Source organism: Sphaeramia orbicularis, chromosome 12 (genome assembly GCF_902148855.1).
Source record: "Sphaeramia orbicularis chromosome 12, fSphaOr1.1, whole genome shotgun sequence".
Classification (NCBI taxonomy): domain Eukaryota; kingdom Metazoa; phylum Chordata; class Actinopteri; order Kurtiformes; family Apogonidae; genus Sphaeramia; species Sphaeramia orbicularis.
In genome coordinates, this window is record NC_043968.1 from 73,213,456 (window position 1) to 73,229,223 (window position 15,768).

At 40.1% G+C, this 15,768-nt stretch overlaps 1 protein-coding gene and 1 long non-coding RNA gene across 8 annotated transcripts in view; one reads left to right on the forward strand and one right to left on the reverse strand.

The window, feature by feature from the left end:
- The window catches only part of sema4d (sema domain, immunoglobulin domain (Ig), transmembrane domain (TM) and short cytoplasmic domain, (semaphorin) 4D), a 70,994-nt gene extending 56,791 nt beyond the window's left edge, over positions 1-14,203 (forward strand). For 6 of the 7 annotated variants that reach the window (XM_030151002.1, XM_030150997.1, XM_030151003.1 and 3 more), the window contains one exon: positions 942-2,353. In XM_030151002.1, the coding sequence (XP_030006862.1) occupies positions 942-1,948 (1,007 nt within the window). In that variant the 3' untranslated portion in view covers positions 1,949-2,353. Of the gene's footprint in view, positions 1-941; positions 2,354-4,942; positions 5,156-7,669; positions 7,762-13,502 lie in introns of those variants that run through there. The other variant, XM_030151004.1, reaches the window with a different exon arrangement.
- LOC115430805 (uncharacterized) overlaps positions 1-15,768 on the reverse strand; it is a 636,483-nt gene that overhangs the window by 507,865 nt on the left and 112,850 nt on the right. The window lies entirely within an intron of this gene.

A 15,768-nucleotide genomic window follows, 5' to 3' on the forward strand; every position in this document is an offset into this window, starting at 1 on the left:
GTTGCATTTCACATCACTAGGGCTATTAAAACTATTCTTTTTCCTGTTTCAGTGGGGCTATTTAGACTAAGATAATTCTAATTCTGAATTAATGAAGAGTCAATTCATTCATTCAGTTTCCATGGCCACTTAATCCTCCACTGGGTGCAGGAGACTGGGCTGGAGCCTATCTTTGCTACCATTGTGAAAATGTGGGGTAGACACACCCTGAAAAGGTCATCTGAGGACTGATATAGAAACAGAAAGACCAAACCTACTATAATTAACCTTGATTTGAGACCAGTTATTTAAGATGGAATGTATAGATGAAGTACATTTTCAGCACAAAAAAGTGCAACTCCACCACTCTTATCATGCAGTCATTTAAAGTGATAGTAGCTGTTACCTAAATTGCAGTACTTCACTGTTGCAATACTGCAGTACTAGTGATGATGCGCCTACAAATCTGTATTTTACCTGAGTATTAAAGTAGGTCAATATTCCACTTCCTGTTTTAAAATCAGCCTGAAACTTCCCACTGTTTTGCTGGCATAGAGTGAACCTCAAAGTTGAATAACAAATCTGGTTTTAATTGGAGGTGCACAGCCCACCTGCCCCTGTGTCTCTAACATCCACACCTGGACGTTCAGCTCCTTCTTGCCCTCTCTGTCTCTTGCCAAGCTTCTGGCACTTCTCCAAAACCACATAGTGGACAAACCTTGGCTCAGAATGGTGATAAATGTACACTTCAGTATACTATGTTGAAACTGTGTGTTAAATAATAGATGTGGCTGATTATGTAAAATGCAGATGTGATTACATAATAGATGTTACGAGGTGCATTATGGTTAAAGTACTTCTTTGCTTTTTAACTCTGGTTGTGTGGTTTCGCTCCTCTAGTTTGGATTTTTACGGGGTCTGCTGACATTAAAGTGATGCTGTCCTCTGTTCTGTTCTTGTAGTGGCGCCTTTATCTCTTCAGGACTACCAGCGGGTTGTGGTGAAACCTGGGAGCTCTGCGGAGCTGCCCTGCCTGGTCCAGTCCAACATGGCTCATCTGCTGTGGAAGGCCAACAGCTCCGTGCTCACCGAGGCCTCCCGCTTCCACCTCATCGGTGAAAACGGCCTCCTCATCTACAGCGTGGCTCCAGAGGACCAAGGCCACTATGAATGCTGGTCCGTGGAGTGGGCCCCCGCTGCAGGGAAAAACTTCAGCCGGCTCCTGGCTGGGTACATCCTGACTCTTGACCTTCCGGTGAGGCGGCCTCAGCAGACAGGTCACGTGACCACGACCCTGGGCAGCCAGGAGACCCCTGGCACGCATAACGCTGCAGGTAATGGTAAGACAGACAGAGTCCTGCTAACCTCAGCCCACGCCCCTCCCAGTTTTACATCCACAGTCCTGTTCACTTCCCCACCCCAAACTGACTCATCACTAACCCCACCCCCAACCAACAAGTTCCAGCCCAACCAGCCCTTTTCCCCGAGCTCCAAGCCGTCCCGGTCTGGGACCCAGGACACGACTACGACTTCATATTTGCAGCAGGACAACACCACCGCCCTCCTCTTCCTCTTCCTTCTGTTTTTCCTCCTTTTCGTGGCTGCGATGGTGTACAACTGCTACATGCAGTACCTCCCCCCTCCCTGCCTGCGGCTGCGAACCGCCCTGTTGGGTAATCACAAGAGCACCCATCAGCCTGAGTACAGGGCATGTGAAGCAGGTCTAATGGAGACCACATCAACCACAGACAAGATTCACATGACGGAGCAGCCCACGCAGAACGGAAGTCAAAGCAGCCACAACCTGAGGGCGCTGCGGGACACCGGCTACGAGACTGAACCGGAGTGCGGTAATGGGAGGATCCCCTCGCACAGCTTCGGCGACGACAGCCCGACTACGCAGAAACCCTTTGATGTCGATTGTGAATCGCAGCCCATCCAGTTTGCAGACGCAGATGCAGATCTTTAGTCCCGTCTGGAAACTTGAGTTGAATAAACAGCTCATTCTGTTTTTATTTCATAGACTAATTAAAGGGGGTCACGCTCTTGCTGCGTCTTCCCACAAGTTCCAAGTCTAAGTGGAATCCTTGTGTGTCCAATAGACAGTGTGACATTAAGCTCATTAAGCTGACACCAGGCGTCTCATTTGCCTGCAGTGATGTAAGTGCTGTCTGAAATGGGGCCTGGGATCAGCAGCGTAGATGGTACAGGAGCTGCACCCACTCAGCTTAGTCCAGCAAGAAAAGCTATTCCTTTAATTCCAAATTGGAAACATTATTTACCAAATTGGTAAGTTGGCGTGATGTTTTCCAAATTGGGAGTCTCGTTACTTATTTTGTACAGCCTGCGTGAAAAAAAGAAATCTCCTGATTTTTAAAAAAAATTTTTTAAACAATTTAGGCCACTGGGTAAATGCTTCATCATTGTAGTCATTTCTCAGGGATGAGTTCCTCAGTAGGTTGACATTTATTGCCTAGCTTTGTCATATTGTGTGAGCTAACGGCTGCACACAGTATGTGGGCCTTAACCTCACCTAGTGAGGTGGAAATGTAGGGTCAAAAATAAAAAAAATCAAAACATAACGGACAAGTAATGACTAAAGAACATGCTGGAACAATTCACCGCTGTCTCATGTTGAGTTGTCGTGAGTGACCAACTCCCCCTGTTTTTTTTTTTTTTTTCTTTCCCTTCCTGTGAAGTCTCTATCCTTACATGGATACAAAGTCAATTTTGATGGTGCTGCTGTGTATTAACCGCTACTACTTGTTTTCCCTTCTGACATCTGTTAATGTTAAACATTAATGTTGATGACACGATGCTTGAAAGTCTCAGAAGTCCTGGAAACAATCTGAAGATACTGTTTTTATTATTATTTTTATGGAGCCTCAGAAAGATGAGAATTATTATTTAAGAGCAGCCACGTGTCTGTGGCACCGATGTCATTTTGTCATGTAGTTGTGATCATCTCATCTGTTTAGATTTTATTTATTGCTGTATCTTTTGGTTCTTTAGATCCTCGTTCATTATTCTTCCCTTTTATCTGTTGTGCATGTCATCCCTCTTCCAGTTCTTCCTCATCATTCTCTCTTTTTTTCCGCCACTCCCTCCTTCACAGCCTCTGGACGTAGCTCTCCTCCTCCTCCTCCTCCTCCTTCTTCTTCCCTTCCTTCCTCCTCTTCCTCCTCTTCCACCTCATCCTCCACCAAGCCCCACAGTGTGGAGGCAAGGGAGGCAGAGGTGAGACTGTTGCCCCCCCTGCTGAAGGATCAGGCCTGGGGGGTTCATGCCCAGGAGGCCTTCCTGCTCTTCTGCCTGGCCTTGGGTGAGTGGTGCCTGTGACACCGACCTGCCCCTCCCCCTCACAAACCTCCGCTTAATGTGAAACAATTTTTTTTTTTTTTTTTGCCGTTCTGCAAAATCCCCCCGCCCCCACCCATTACTACTTCTTTTCAACACTTTGCATGGCACAACCCCCTACCCTAAAACTAACACTGAATGAGTGTTTCTGGGTTCATCTAAAACCAGCCTGCCCTTGCTTTAATAAGGTGCCTGATCTATGGAGATTATGACAGTACCCGGGTAAGGAGCAAAAACGGAATGTTGAAAAGACTGAAATGATTTTTCTGGATTCATAAACCTGTGGTTCTCACATCTGTGTCAACGGAACCGTATGTGTATATTCTGGTGTAACTACGATCTGATCTGTAATATTTCCAACTGGATTCTTCTTTGGTGGTCATGTGTGATAGTCTACGTCTCTCCTCACAACTAAAAAAACTCTAGTACAATATGCCATTTGGCTCATTTGTAAACAAGTGTAAATATGTTTGTATATATGGGGAAAATACTTTTGAACATGTACAGAAATCTAGAGGACAGTTTGGGGGCCATGGTTCTTCTTGGTAGGGGAGGTTAAATAAATCTGTAAAATGTTTTTAAAACCGGCTCATTTGCTTTGGTTCCTTCTGTCGTTGCTTTTGTGATTGAAAACTGAAATATTGAAATTAACTGCATGAAATGAAACGCCACTAAGCTGTTACTTTGGAGTGAAAGGTGATAACCATGTTGCATCAAAAAACATGGTATCTGAAGTAAAATAGATGAAAGCACTGGTGATGTTATAATATACTCGGCATCAATGAAAACTTTACACTTATTTTTTTGTTGTTCCTAGCTTACAGGCCGACAGGCTGTAAGCTGTTGTCATCATGCGGCATCCTGCGTCGTCGTCATCCTTGGCAGAGGTCTGCGCTCTCCGAGTGCTGTTCTAGAAAAGACAACGCAGACCTCTGCCAAGGCCGATCAGTGGGGCCCCCCTGTGGACCCCCCCCACCCCCGATCACCACCAAAATGTAATCATTTCTTCCTTGTGCCAGTATCAACATTTCCTGAAAATTTCATGAAAATCTGTCCATAATTTTTTGAGTTATCTTGCTAACAAACAAACAAACGCGGGGGGGGGGGGGGGGGGGGGGGGGCAGATCTGTCTTGGTGGAGGTCTGCGCTCTCCGAGTGCTTTACTTGTTTAACAAGTGTTCAGAGAACGCAAACCTCCACCAAGCACCCCGAACAGTGTGCATGTGTGGATCGACTGTTTCTTTTTAAATTAAACGGTTTCAAGGTTGTTCCATACAGCAGAAAAAGTTGAAGCTTGGTACCAGTCATGTGTATGTCAAATTATATTAAGTTCCAATCAATATTCGTTGAGTTATAATGAAAAATGTGTCGTAAATGGGATTTTCAATGTTAAATGTAAATGTGTGATCTCCATTTGTGCAAAGCCACTGTGATCATTGGTTCAGAGTGAGAAACAGGAAATCATGACAGACTTTGCACTTACTCATGGATTTAACTGTGAATGCTACTTGATCTTATGGTCCACCAAAGGCCAGTGTTTCCTGTTGAAATCCTCTTGACTGTCCGAATACTAGGGGTCAACACCACGTCACCCTCTGTCCCTCAGGTCCCAGTGATGTGCGCATTCACTGGCTCATTAACGGCCACAGTCTGGACACCCCTATAATGGAGTACCGCCGGCCGCTGGGTCAGAGGGAGGTCCTGGTGAGCAGCTGGCTCAGGGAGGGGCCGCTGATCAGGGACGCACGCTACCACTGTATCGCCGAGGCCAGCACGGGAAATGACATGTCTGAGGTCGACCTCCATCTCACTATTGGAGGTATAGCTAGAACTGGGTGTTGAGCAGATGTACAGGGTGTCCGTAAAGTCTGTTTACAATTTAACACATTTATTACAAAAGCAAATGAATAGAAACATCTGTGGAGATTATTATAAAGTGAAAAGTAGATATTGAAATTGTTTTGCCTCATTTAATCCACCTCTATATGGGACCATTAGTTGTATGAAGCACATCCAGACGGTACTGGATTTGTTTCCATGTTGTCTGTATCAGAGACTCATCAGTGGTGTCAATGACATCAGTGTTCTTTTACTTTAGGTCGGTGATGTCCTGTATCTTTGTTCAATTCACAATATCTTTAACATAACCACATAGACATACATCCAGGGCAGTGATATCTGGTGAAGGAGGTGTCCAGGGAATTGGACCATCCCTTCCAAGCCACCGGTCTGGAAATGTTAGATTTAGAATCCACCAACATGCAGAACCCAATATGGTGGTGTTTCATCTACTGGAAAATGATGGTTGGGTGAAGGTCATCCAGTCTAAAGGTCAAAGGTTAACATTTGCACTAATTGATCTATTGTTGAAGAAAAATGGACCAATGATTCGATTGTACATGATCCACAATGGGATTAAAAACTCTGATAACCACTGATACATAGAACAAATCTGATGAACAGAACTCATCAATTTCTTTTGTAACAAGTGGTTCCAGACATAACAAACCCCACCCCTCGCATGTATTGTAGCTTATTTAGGCATCGATCCAGCTGATGTCATCATGTCTATGCATGTGCTGATGTCAGCATATCAATTGCCTCTATATATGTGCCAAGTTAAAGTAGATTGAAACAAAATTGATGTTTTTATGGACGTGAAATTTCGGCCATTATAAGTAAATGAGAGAAGAAAAAAATTGTAAAAAATCATTAAAAATTGTAACTTTTACCTACTTTTCCCAAAATGTAACCACATTTATTCTAGGTCGCTGGCAATCTGTAAACTCAATTTGGTATGAATTCAACCAATAGTTTTGCTACTACAGACATTTGAATTTTGCCAATTAAAGGTGCGGGAGACTTTTGTGACCAATTTTTCATCAGATCTGTAAAACCTCAGTCATAGCCTAAGTTTCACGAATCTGTAAGTCTTTCTGTGATTACTCACCTGAATCTCTTGCATTACTGTGAACAATTTCCAAGTGCCATCCACCATAAACAAACCCTGTGTTTACATTCTGAGCCAGGAGGTCACTTGGGCATCTTCGGAATTTTGTTGCAGCGTGCATTGTGGGAAACGGAGGCTCGTGCAGCCACCTGGCAGCAGCAGCTGGAACAGACATGATACAGAAACGGCAGGAGCTCCCTTCCCTCTATGCATATTTCTCCAGCCGTTTCCGCGTTTCAGATGTTTCCACGTTGTGTTTGTTTCATCCATATAATACCATATGGTTGTGCTGCTGCTGCTGCCGCTGCAGGTGGCTGCAAGAACCTCCCTTTCCCACATTGCAGGTTACAACAAAATTCTGAAGATGCCCAAGTGACCTCCTGGCTCTGTTTGTAAACACATGGTTTGTTTCTGGTGGATGGCACTTTGAAATTGTTCACAGAAAAATTGGTCACGAAAGTCTCACACACCTTTAATTAAATGAAAAAAAAAGATTTAAAAAAATTCATACGAAATTTTGTACTTTGACCTACTTTTCACAAAATGTAATGACATCTATTCTGGGTCACTGGCAATCTATAAACTGAATTTGGTATGAATTCAACCCATAGTTTTGTTGCTACAGAGATTTGAAATTTCACCTATTATAAGTCGATACGAAAAAAACATTTTAAAAATTCATAAAAAATGTAAACTTTGACCCACTGTTCCCAAAATGTAATCAAATCTATTCTTTGTCACTGGCAATCTATAAACCCAATTTGATATGAATTCAAAGAAACAAACTGAACCAAAAACAAGACCCTTGCCTCCCCTATGGGGGGTGGGATAATACATGTTTTAAACTGTAAAGAGACTTTGTGGACCCCCTGTATGGTGGATAGTTGACACTTACTGCAGTTGGTGACACTTCCTGTAAATGATCTCAGTGAAGGTGAAATACAGAACAGATTTAGGCAGATTTATCACTGGAAACTTACAATGTACATACAAACAGGGTGGAGGATAATTTTGATGTATAAAAACAAAAAAGTACAACAAAAAAAAATCAATCTATCTATCTATCTATCTATCTAGTCTCAGCTGATTTAAATGTCAGGGTTTTTTTATTCCATGGTTTTTGGTTCTTGGTGATTATTAGACACTTAGGACATGATAACTAACATTGACCGCATATATCACTAAAATATGACTAAATCAGATCTAGAACATTTGCAGTAGTTAGTCACAGGGTCACAGAAGTCAGTGTAGAAGCAGAAGGAGCATTCATACTGACTGTTCATCAGGGTCATACATACACACAGAGGTTTATCCCAGTGTCAGGGTTAAAATATTGGGACACTTGTGTGGTTTCCATCCGTAAAAGATGATTCTATCCGACAGATGAAGAGATCATTCCATCCAGGGATTTGAGCCAGTGGAGAGGTGCGCTCACAGAGCACGAACAGCTCCTAAAAAGATGGGAAGAGGCTTGGGTACGTTTGTGTCGATGCATGCGAGTATGTTCTGTGCTCGGCCTGAAAAAGGTTCAAGGATGTAATGTGTCTGAATTGGAGTGTGTTCTGCATGACTGTCTTTAGACATGGATTTGAGCAGGAGTGTCAAAGTCATTTTAGTTCAGGTTCCACATTCAGCCCAATGTGACCTGAACCAGTAAAATATTCAACAAATAACCTATAAATATAGACAATTCCAAATTTTTGTATTTGTTTTAGTGCAAAAATGTGAAATTAAATGATGAAAATGTTCAAATTTCTACATTTACAATCATTCCTGGAGCAAAAAATAAGGAATACTCTTAACAACCTGAAATTTCTTTTTAAAAAAAGTGCAATTTTAACAATATTATGCCTCAGCTTATCATTTACACACTATTTTGCCAAAAGTATTTGCTCACCTGCCTTGACTCACAAATGAATTTCAGTGCCATCCCATTCCTAGTCTATGGGGTTCAGTATGACGTGGGTCCACCCTTTGCAGCTCTAACAGCTTCAACTCTTCTGGGAAGGCTGTCCACAAGGTTTAGGAGTGTGTTCATGGGAATTTTGGACCATTCTTCCAGAAGTGCATTTGTGAAGTCACACACTGATGTTGGACAGAAGGCCTGGCTCTCAGTCTCCGCTCTAATTCATCCCAAAGGTGTTCTATGGGGTTGAGGTCAGGACTCTGTACAGGCCAGTCCAGTTCATCCACACCAGACTCTGTCATCCATGTCTTTATGGACCTTGCTTTGTGCACTGGTGCACAGTCATGTTGGAAGAGGAAGGGGCCAGCTCCAAACTGTTCCCACAAAGTTGGGAGCATGGAATTGTCCAAAATGTCTTGGTCTGCTGAAGCATTCCCAGTTCCTTTCACTGGAACTAAGGGGCCAAGCCCAGCTCCTGAAAAACAACCCCACACCATAATCCCCCCTCCACCAAACTTTACACTTGGCACAATGCGGTCCCACAAGTATCGTTCTCCTGGTGACCACCAAACCCAGACCCGTCCATCAGATTGCCAGATGGAGAAGCACGATTGGTCACTCCAGAGAAGGCGCCTCCACTGCTCTAGAGTCCAGTGGCGGCGTGCTTTACACCACTGCATCCGGCGCTTTGCATTGCACTTGGTGATGTATGGCTTGGATGCAGCTGCTCGGCCATGGAAACCCATTCCATGAAGCTCTCTGCGCACTGTTCTGGAGCTAATCTGAAGGACACATGAAGTTTGGAGGTCTGTAGCGATTGACTCTGCAGAAAGTTGGCGACCTCTTCGCACTATGCGCCTCAGCATCCGCTGACCCCGCTCCGTCAGTTTACGTGGCCTACCACTTCGTGGCTGAGTTGCTGCCGTTCCCAAACACTTCCACTTTCTGATAATACAGCTGACAGTTGACTGGAATATTTAGGAGCGAGGAAATTTCATGACTTTGTTGCACAGGTGGCATCCTATCACAGTTCCACACTGGAATTCACTGAGCTCCTGAGAACGACCCATTCTGTCACAAATGTTCGTAAAAGCAGTCTGCGTGCCTAGGGGCTGGATTTTCTACACCTGTGGCCATGGAAGTGATTGGAACACCTGATTCTGATTATTTGGATGGGTGAGCCAATACTTTTGGCAATATAGTGTATGTGTGCATTACAAATTACTGTGGATCTACAAAGACACAACACATTTAGTAACAGGCATAGTATTGTTCAATTTTGGTTTGGAATTTGGAGTTGTCATTATTTATAGGTTACTCTACTATTATTTCACTGGTCTGAACCACTTGGGTAAAAATGAGTCTGACACCCTTGACTGTAAATATCTTCTGTGTAAATTTTGTACTTTGTAAATTCATCCCATGGGCCGTATGTTTGACACCTCTGGATTTGTTCAGCATCAAAGAGTGAAAAACAAAAAGACACTTAATTTCCATTTATTAGAGGGCTCATATTTACCTAAACCCACTTTTATTAGTCTGTGGTTCATTTATGTATGTATTTGGACCCTAATAGTTCATACAGTTTGAATTTGAACCCTCCAGCTGCTGCAAAACTATCTTTATATTCAATCCGTGTATCATTTGTTCATTCGTTTTTCAATTTAAAACCAAAAATCACCAAAAAACAAAAATACGACTCGTTTTTTTGTTTTTCGTTTTCAAAACCAGAATGAAAAATGGATAACGGTTTTTCCATTTCCTGATTTCATGCTCAAATGAAAAATGGGAAAAAAACAGATAATGACCGTTTCATCTGATTTTGCTATTTTCAATATAGTTAAGTTGTCTGACCCGGAAGTAGTCGTAACTATGGAAAAAATAAACAAACGGAATCATGGCCGGACTGGAGGAATATTTTGGTATAATTAAGATGCTGTTAATCTTGTTAATTCCGAAAAATAGAGCCGAATTTATTTTTTTGTGTGAATGCAATACACTTCCGTATCAAACAGCTGCTTAAATATAGCAAAATATTCCTCCAGTCCGGCCATGATTCCGTTTGTTTATTTTTTCCATAGTTACGACTACTTCCGGGTCAGACAACTTAACTATACTGAAAATAGCAAAATTGGATTAAACGGTCGTTATCCGTTTTTTCCATTTTTCATTTGAGCACAAAATCAGGAAATGTAAAAACGAACTGTTATCCATTTTTCATTCTGGTTTTGAAAATGAAAAACAAAAAAACGAGTCATTTTTTTGATTTTTGGTTTTAAATTGAAAAACAAATGAACGAATGATACACGGATTAAAATTAATTTGGGCAAAAATGGAGTGGATTTCCGCAACCTGTTTCAATTCCTGCTTAATTTGTTGCATCTATAACTAGTTACATCACAACATTTGCACATATAAGGTCCTGCACATTTCTCCAGTTCGACATAATTGTTTATCTGCAGCAGCGGTTGTAGTCCGTACTGAAAATATGTCCAAACTTGGAGCCGATTACCTAAAATGTTCAGTTGTTGGTTGAACGGGACAGAACAGCACAACCAACAACCTGGAGGGGGCGGGGCCTGAAGTGGCTCATGTGCATTTAAAGGGCCAGCGCTCCAAACGACCTTTCTGGTGTCATTACTCAGAAATAGGGTTGAAGATGGACCTGTGGAGTTGAATTAATGAATAATTCAGACCCAAGCAGAGCATTTACAGTTTATGTAGACCACAGGGAAATGATGGAAAATACATAATTCCATTTTTTTTTTTTTTTTTTTGAAAAGCAAAATATCACTCCTTTAAAACAAACATTAAAGTGAAATCTCATCAAAGCAGTTTAGAAAATGTTAAGTAGACTTATTTTTTAAAAATTGTTTGCATAAATGTTAGTACTTAGTCGTAGTCCTTTCAGCTGTTATATTTAACTCCTTTATCAACATCTACATTTGCTGTGTCATGTGCTCGCTTATTCTTAATCTGCTTATTATTTTGAGGCTTGTTCAGTACTCACGCTTCCTTGTGAAGAGAGTCCGAACTACATCCAAAAGTCTTGTGTCTGACTAATCAATGAACCTCTTATTGATTTATATATTTAACTAAACATTCACTCTCCTGCCTCTTCTAACGTGTGTTTTCACTCCTGGATATGCTGTGCTTCTTTTATTAGTCCAGCAGTGGGACATTAAAGATGAACACTTCCCTTTCTCAATAAGGCAGTGTTTCAGCAGTAATGTGTGTGTGTGTGTGTGTGTGTGTGTGTGTGTGTGTGTGTGTGTTCATATGGATTATAAGGCTTATTGTGACTCAACTATAAGCAAATTTTCTGCATTGAAGCTTTATATCAGGGGTGTCAAACTCATTTCAGTCCAGGGGTCACATTCAACCCAATAGGATCTGAAGTGAGTCAGATCAGTAAAATTATAGCACCATAACCGATAAAAATAACATCAACTCCAGACTTTTATCTGTGTTTTAGAGTAAAAAAAAGTAAAATGACATGATGAAAATGCTTTCATCTATACTAAACTATCTAAACTATCATTTAAAAATATGAAAAACACGAACAACCATGAATGACCTGAGATTTCTTTAGAAAAATATGATGAATTTTAACAATATTCTGTCATTCTCATTATCATTTACACATGTACATTACAATTTACAGATCACAGTGGATTAACAAATACACAAAACATTTAGTAACAGACGAATATTGTTAAAATTCCACATACTTCTCATAGGACATTTCAGGTTGTTCATATTTGGTCAGGTTATTTACATTTTGTGTGGAAGGATAGTTTGTAAATGTCAACATTTTTATGGAATTTTACTTTCTACATTAAAACAATACAGAAAAATTTGAAAGGATGGTTTGTAAATAGAATAGAATAGAATAGAATAGAATAGAATAGAATAGAATAGAATAGAATAGAATAGAATGGATTTTTATTGTCACTGATCAGGATCAATGACAATTCATATAGCAGCAAACACTTAAAGTGCAAAAAAAAAAAAAAAAAGAGAATATCACACGAAACACTAAAAAATATAGGCAACGTTCATAAACTACCAAGATAAAATATTAAATATACTTGCCCTACTAAAATACTACAAAAATATACAAATAGCTGACTCTATACTACAGATAAGAAATATGTACATCATAAAAGAATAAGTGTCTATCTATCTATCTATCTATCTATCTATCTATCTATCTATCTATCTATCTATCTATCTATCTATCTATCTATCTATCTATCTATCTATCTATCTATCTATCTATCTATCTATCTATCTATCTATCTATCTATCTATCTATCTATCTATCTATCTATCTATACATACATACATACATACATACATACATACATACATACATACATACATACATACATACATACATACATACACACATACACACATACATACATACATACATACACACAGTTGCGGAAAAAAATTATTACGCCACCCCTTGTTTTCTTCAGTTTCTCGTTCATTTTAATGCCTGGTCCGACTGAAGGTACATTTGTTCGGACAAATATAATGATAACAACAAAAATAGCTCATAGTAGTTTCATTTCAGAGCTGATATCTATCCATTTTCCATGTTTTCTTGATAATAACCAAAATCACTTCAGTTCTTCCATCAGTATCTATGGCATTGTACTGACAAAAAACAGTGCTTTTAGACATTCCATGTTTTCTTTTCTGTCTGTTTTAGTCACATGATACACACAGGAGTTAATACTTGATTGCATAACCATTGTTTTTGATGACTTTTGGTGGTCTAATAATTTTTTCCACAACTGTATACAATAACAATATAAGATATGTACAAGTTAAAATGAAAAAACAAGGTGCATGGATGAGATTATTGCACAAAGGTAAGATGAGTATTGCACTGTCCATTAGAAAAAAAAAAAAAGGGGGGGGGGGTATTTAGTGTGTGTGTGTGTGTGTGTGTGTGTGTGTGTGTGTGGTTATGGGTGGGGGGGCACATTTAACCACTTGTGGGTAAAAACTGTGCTTGAGTTGGTAAACATTCTTGTAATTTTACACTAAAACACAGAAAAAACATTGAAGTTGTCATTATTTAGAGGTTATTATGATTGTATTTTACTGCTCTGACATCCTTGATATTCAGTGTAAATTTTACATTTCATAACTTGATCTCAGGGGCCTGATTGGACCCTGTAGCGGACCGGTTTTGGCCCACAGACCGTATGTTTGACACCCCTGCTTCATATAGAACCACTTCAGTCCCTACACTACAGAATGAACATGTTACTGTGTGTTTTTCGTCCACAGGAAAGCTGTGACGGCCACTGAGCTCTGAAGAGACGACTGTAGTAGCCTTAATCTGGTTGTGGTCCTCTGGGTGGGCGGACCAGGCCCCAGACAATGAAACTATCACTGATGGATGGAATACGACGCCCTGCTGTGGTGTATTTCAGACATGGGACTTTGATGGATTGTGAATCCACAGCATGTGCCTTGTGCGGTGGGCTCAGTGGGGATGTGTCCATGTGTTGGGACTCCTTCCAAACTGACAGGAGATAACACACATCAGTTGTCTTAGTCTGATGAACCATGGGCTGCCTTTCTACTGAATATTTACATTTATTCCAATTTTTAATGTTACATTAGACATCCTGAAAGCTGTGCTTGTATGGAACAATAAAAAAAATATGAAGGACATAATTGTTTGTACATGATCGGTGTTTAAAGCGAAGCATCATCTATGAGTTCAGGTCTGTTTATACTGTTATTTATGTTCCAAACACCTCAGACGTGTGTTCTTCTCCAGGTTACTGCCTTCCAAACCCTCTCTACAGGCTCTTGGATCTTGCTCTTTGACATTCATACAGATTATACAGCAGATCTTTAATCTAAACCAGTGAATTTAAAGGATTTGATCTGGTTATTGTGAGAGTCTTTATACTCGTGTGTTTGATATTAAGATTAAGACTCAAGCCACATAAATAAATATGAGTTTAGGATAGTCTTAATGTCTACTGTCATTTTATTCTTTTCCACGAGAACAACTTTTACCTATTTTAATTCAAACTGATGTAAACTGAGCTTTATTGCCATTGCACATGATTATACAATGACATTTTGTTTGAAAGCAATCCCTGTCATGGAAGATAGACGTATAAATGCAAACAAAATAGACTTAAAGTAGAAAAATATAGTCTATAAATAAGTAAAGTTAAAATAGGAATATATGAAAAATACAGAATTGGGCAGAGAAAAGGACAGAATGTCTTTCTTAGTGCTTACACTGAATTTAACTTCTGAATTGTATTTGGCATATCTGATCTGATGCCTCATAGATTTTTTTTGTTTGTTTGTTTCATATTTTTATTGATGTGCATACAAGAAAACAAAAGGTACATGCCAACACCATGGCACACTGATGTCAACATTAACCAGGTACTTTCAGATTTGCATATTTTTTTTAATTTTTTTTTAGTAAAAAATAACAATGAAACCAGACAAACAATACAATGAAAAGAATACTAAGACATAGTCTGAATGAAATAATTAAACTAGTGTCATAAACATAAGAAAATAAATAAATAATTAAGTAATAAAGACAGAGGAAAGAAAAGGGAGGGGGAAGGGAATTACATTGTTCCAAAAAAATCCATAAAAGGTTGCCATTTATTGTAGAATTTGTTCAAGTTTCCTCGCTTCGAATATCTAATTTTCTCTACTTTTAAAAAAGACATTACCTCATTAATCCATTATGAACTGGAAGGGGCTATTGTAGATTTCCAATTAAGGAGGAGGTGGCGTTTAGCAATCAGGGAGGTAAAAGCTATCACTTCTAACTCTTTTGCAGAGTATTGAGTATACTCATCCGGGAGACCATAAAATAGCAATGTGTGGTGAAATGTCAATAGTTTTTGAAAATACCTTGGACATGGTGTTGAAATAAATTATGATGCTTCGTAGATTTAAATTAATTCTATTCATTCATTTTCTGAACCCGCTTTATCCTCACTAGGGTCACGGGGGTCGCTTGGAGCCTATCCCAGCTACATAGGGGCGAAGGCGGGGTACACCAGTTCATCGCAGGGCTGAACATATAGAGACAAACAATCACTCTCACATTCACACCTATGGGCAATTTAGATGAACCAATTAACCTATCAGTGCATGTCTTTGGATGGTGGGAGGAAGCCGGAGTACCCGGAGAGAACCCACGCAGACACGGGGAGAACGTGCAAACTCCACACAGAAAGGTCCCACCCCCTGTCGACTGGTGTTGGAATCGAACCCAGGACCTTCTTGCTGTGAGGCACGAGCGCTAACCACTGCACCACCATGTCACCCTAAATTAATTCTAATGAATGAAAAAAAAAAAAAAAAGGGACAGAGCAGCACAGCCATCAATGTTTTGGTTTTTTTTTAAAAATTAATTCTAATGAATGAAAAAAAAAGAAAAAAACATTACTGGACACATTTGAGTGGATGTACAGGGTGGGGAAGCAAAATTTACAATGAACATTTAGTTGTTTTTTCTCAGCAGGCACTACGTCAATTGTTTTGAAACCAAACATATATT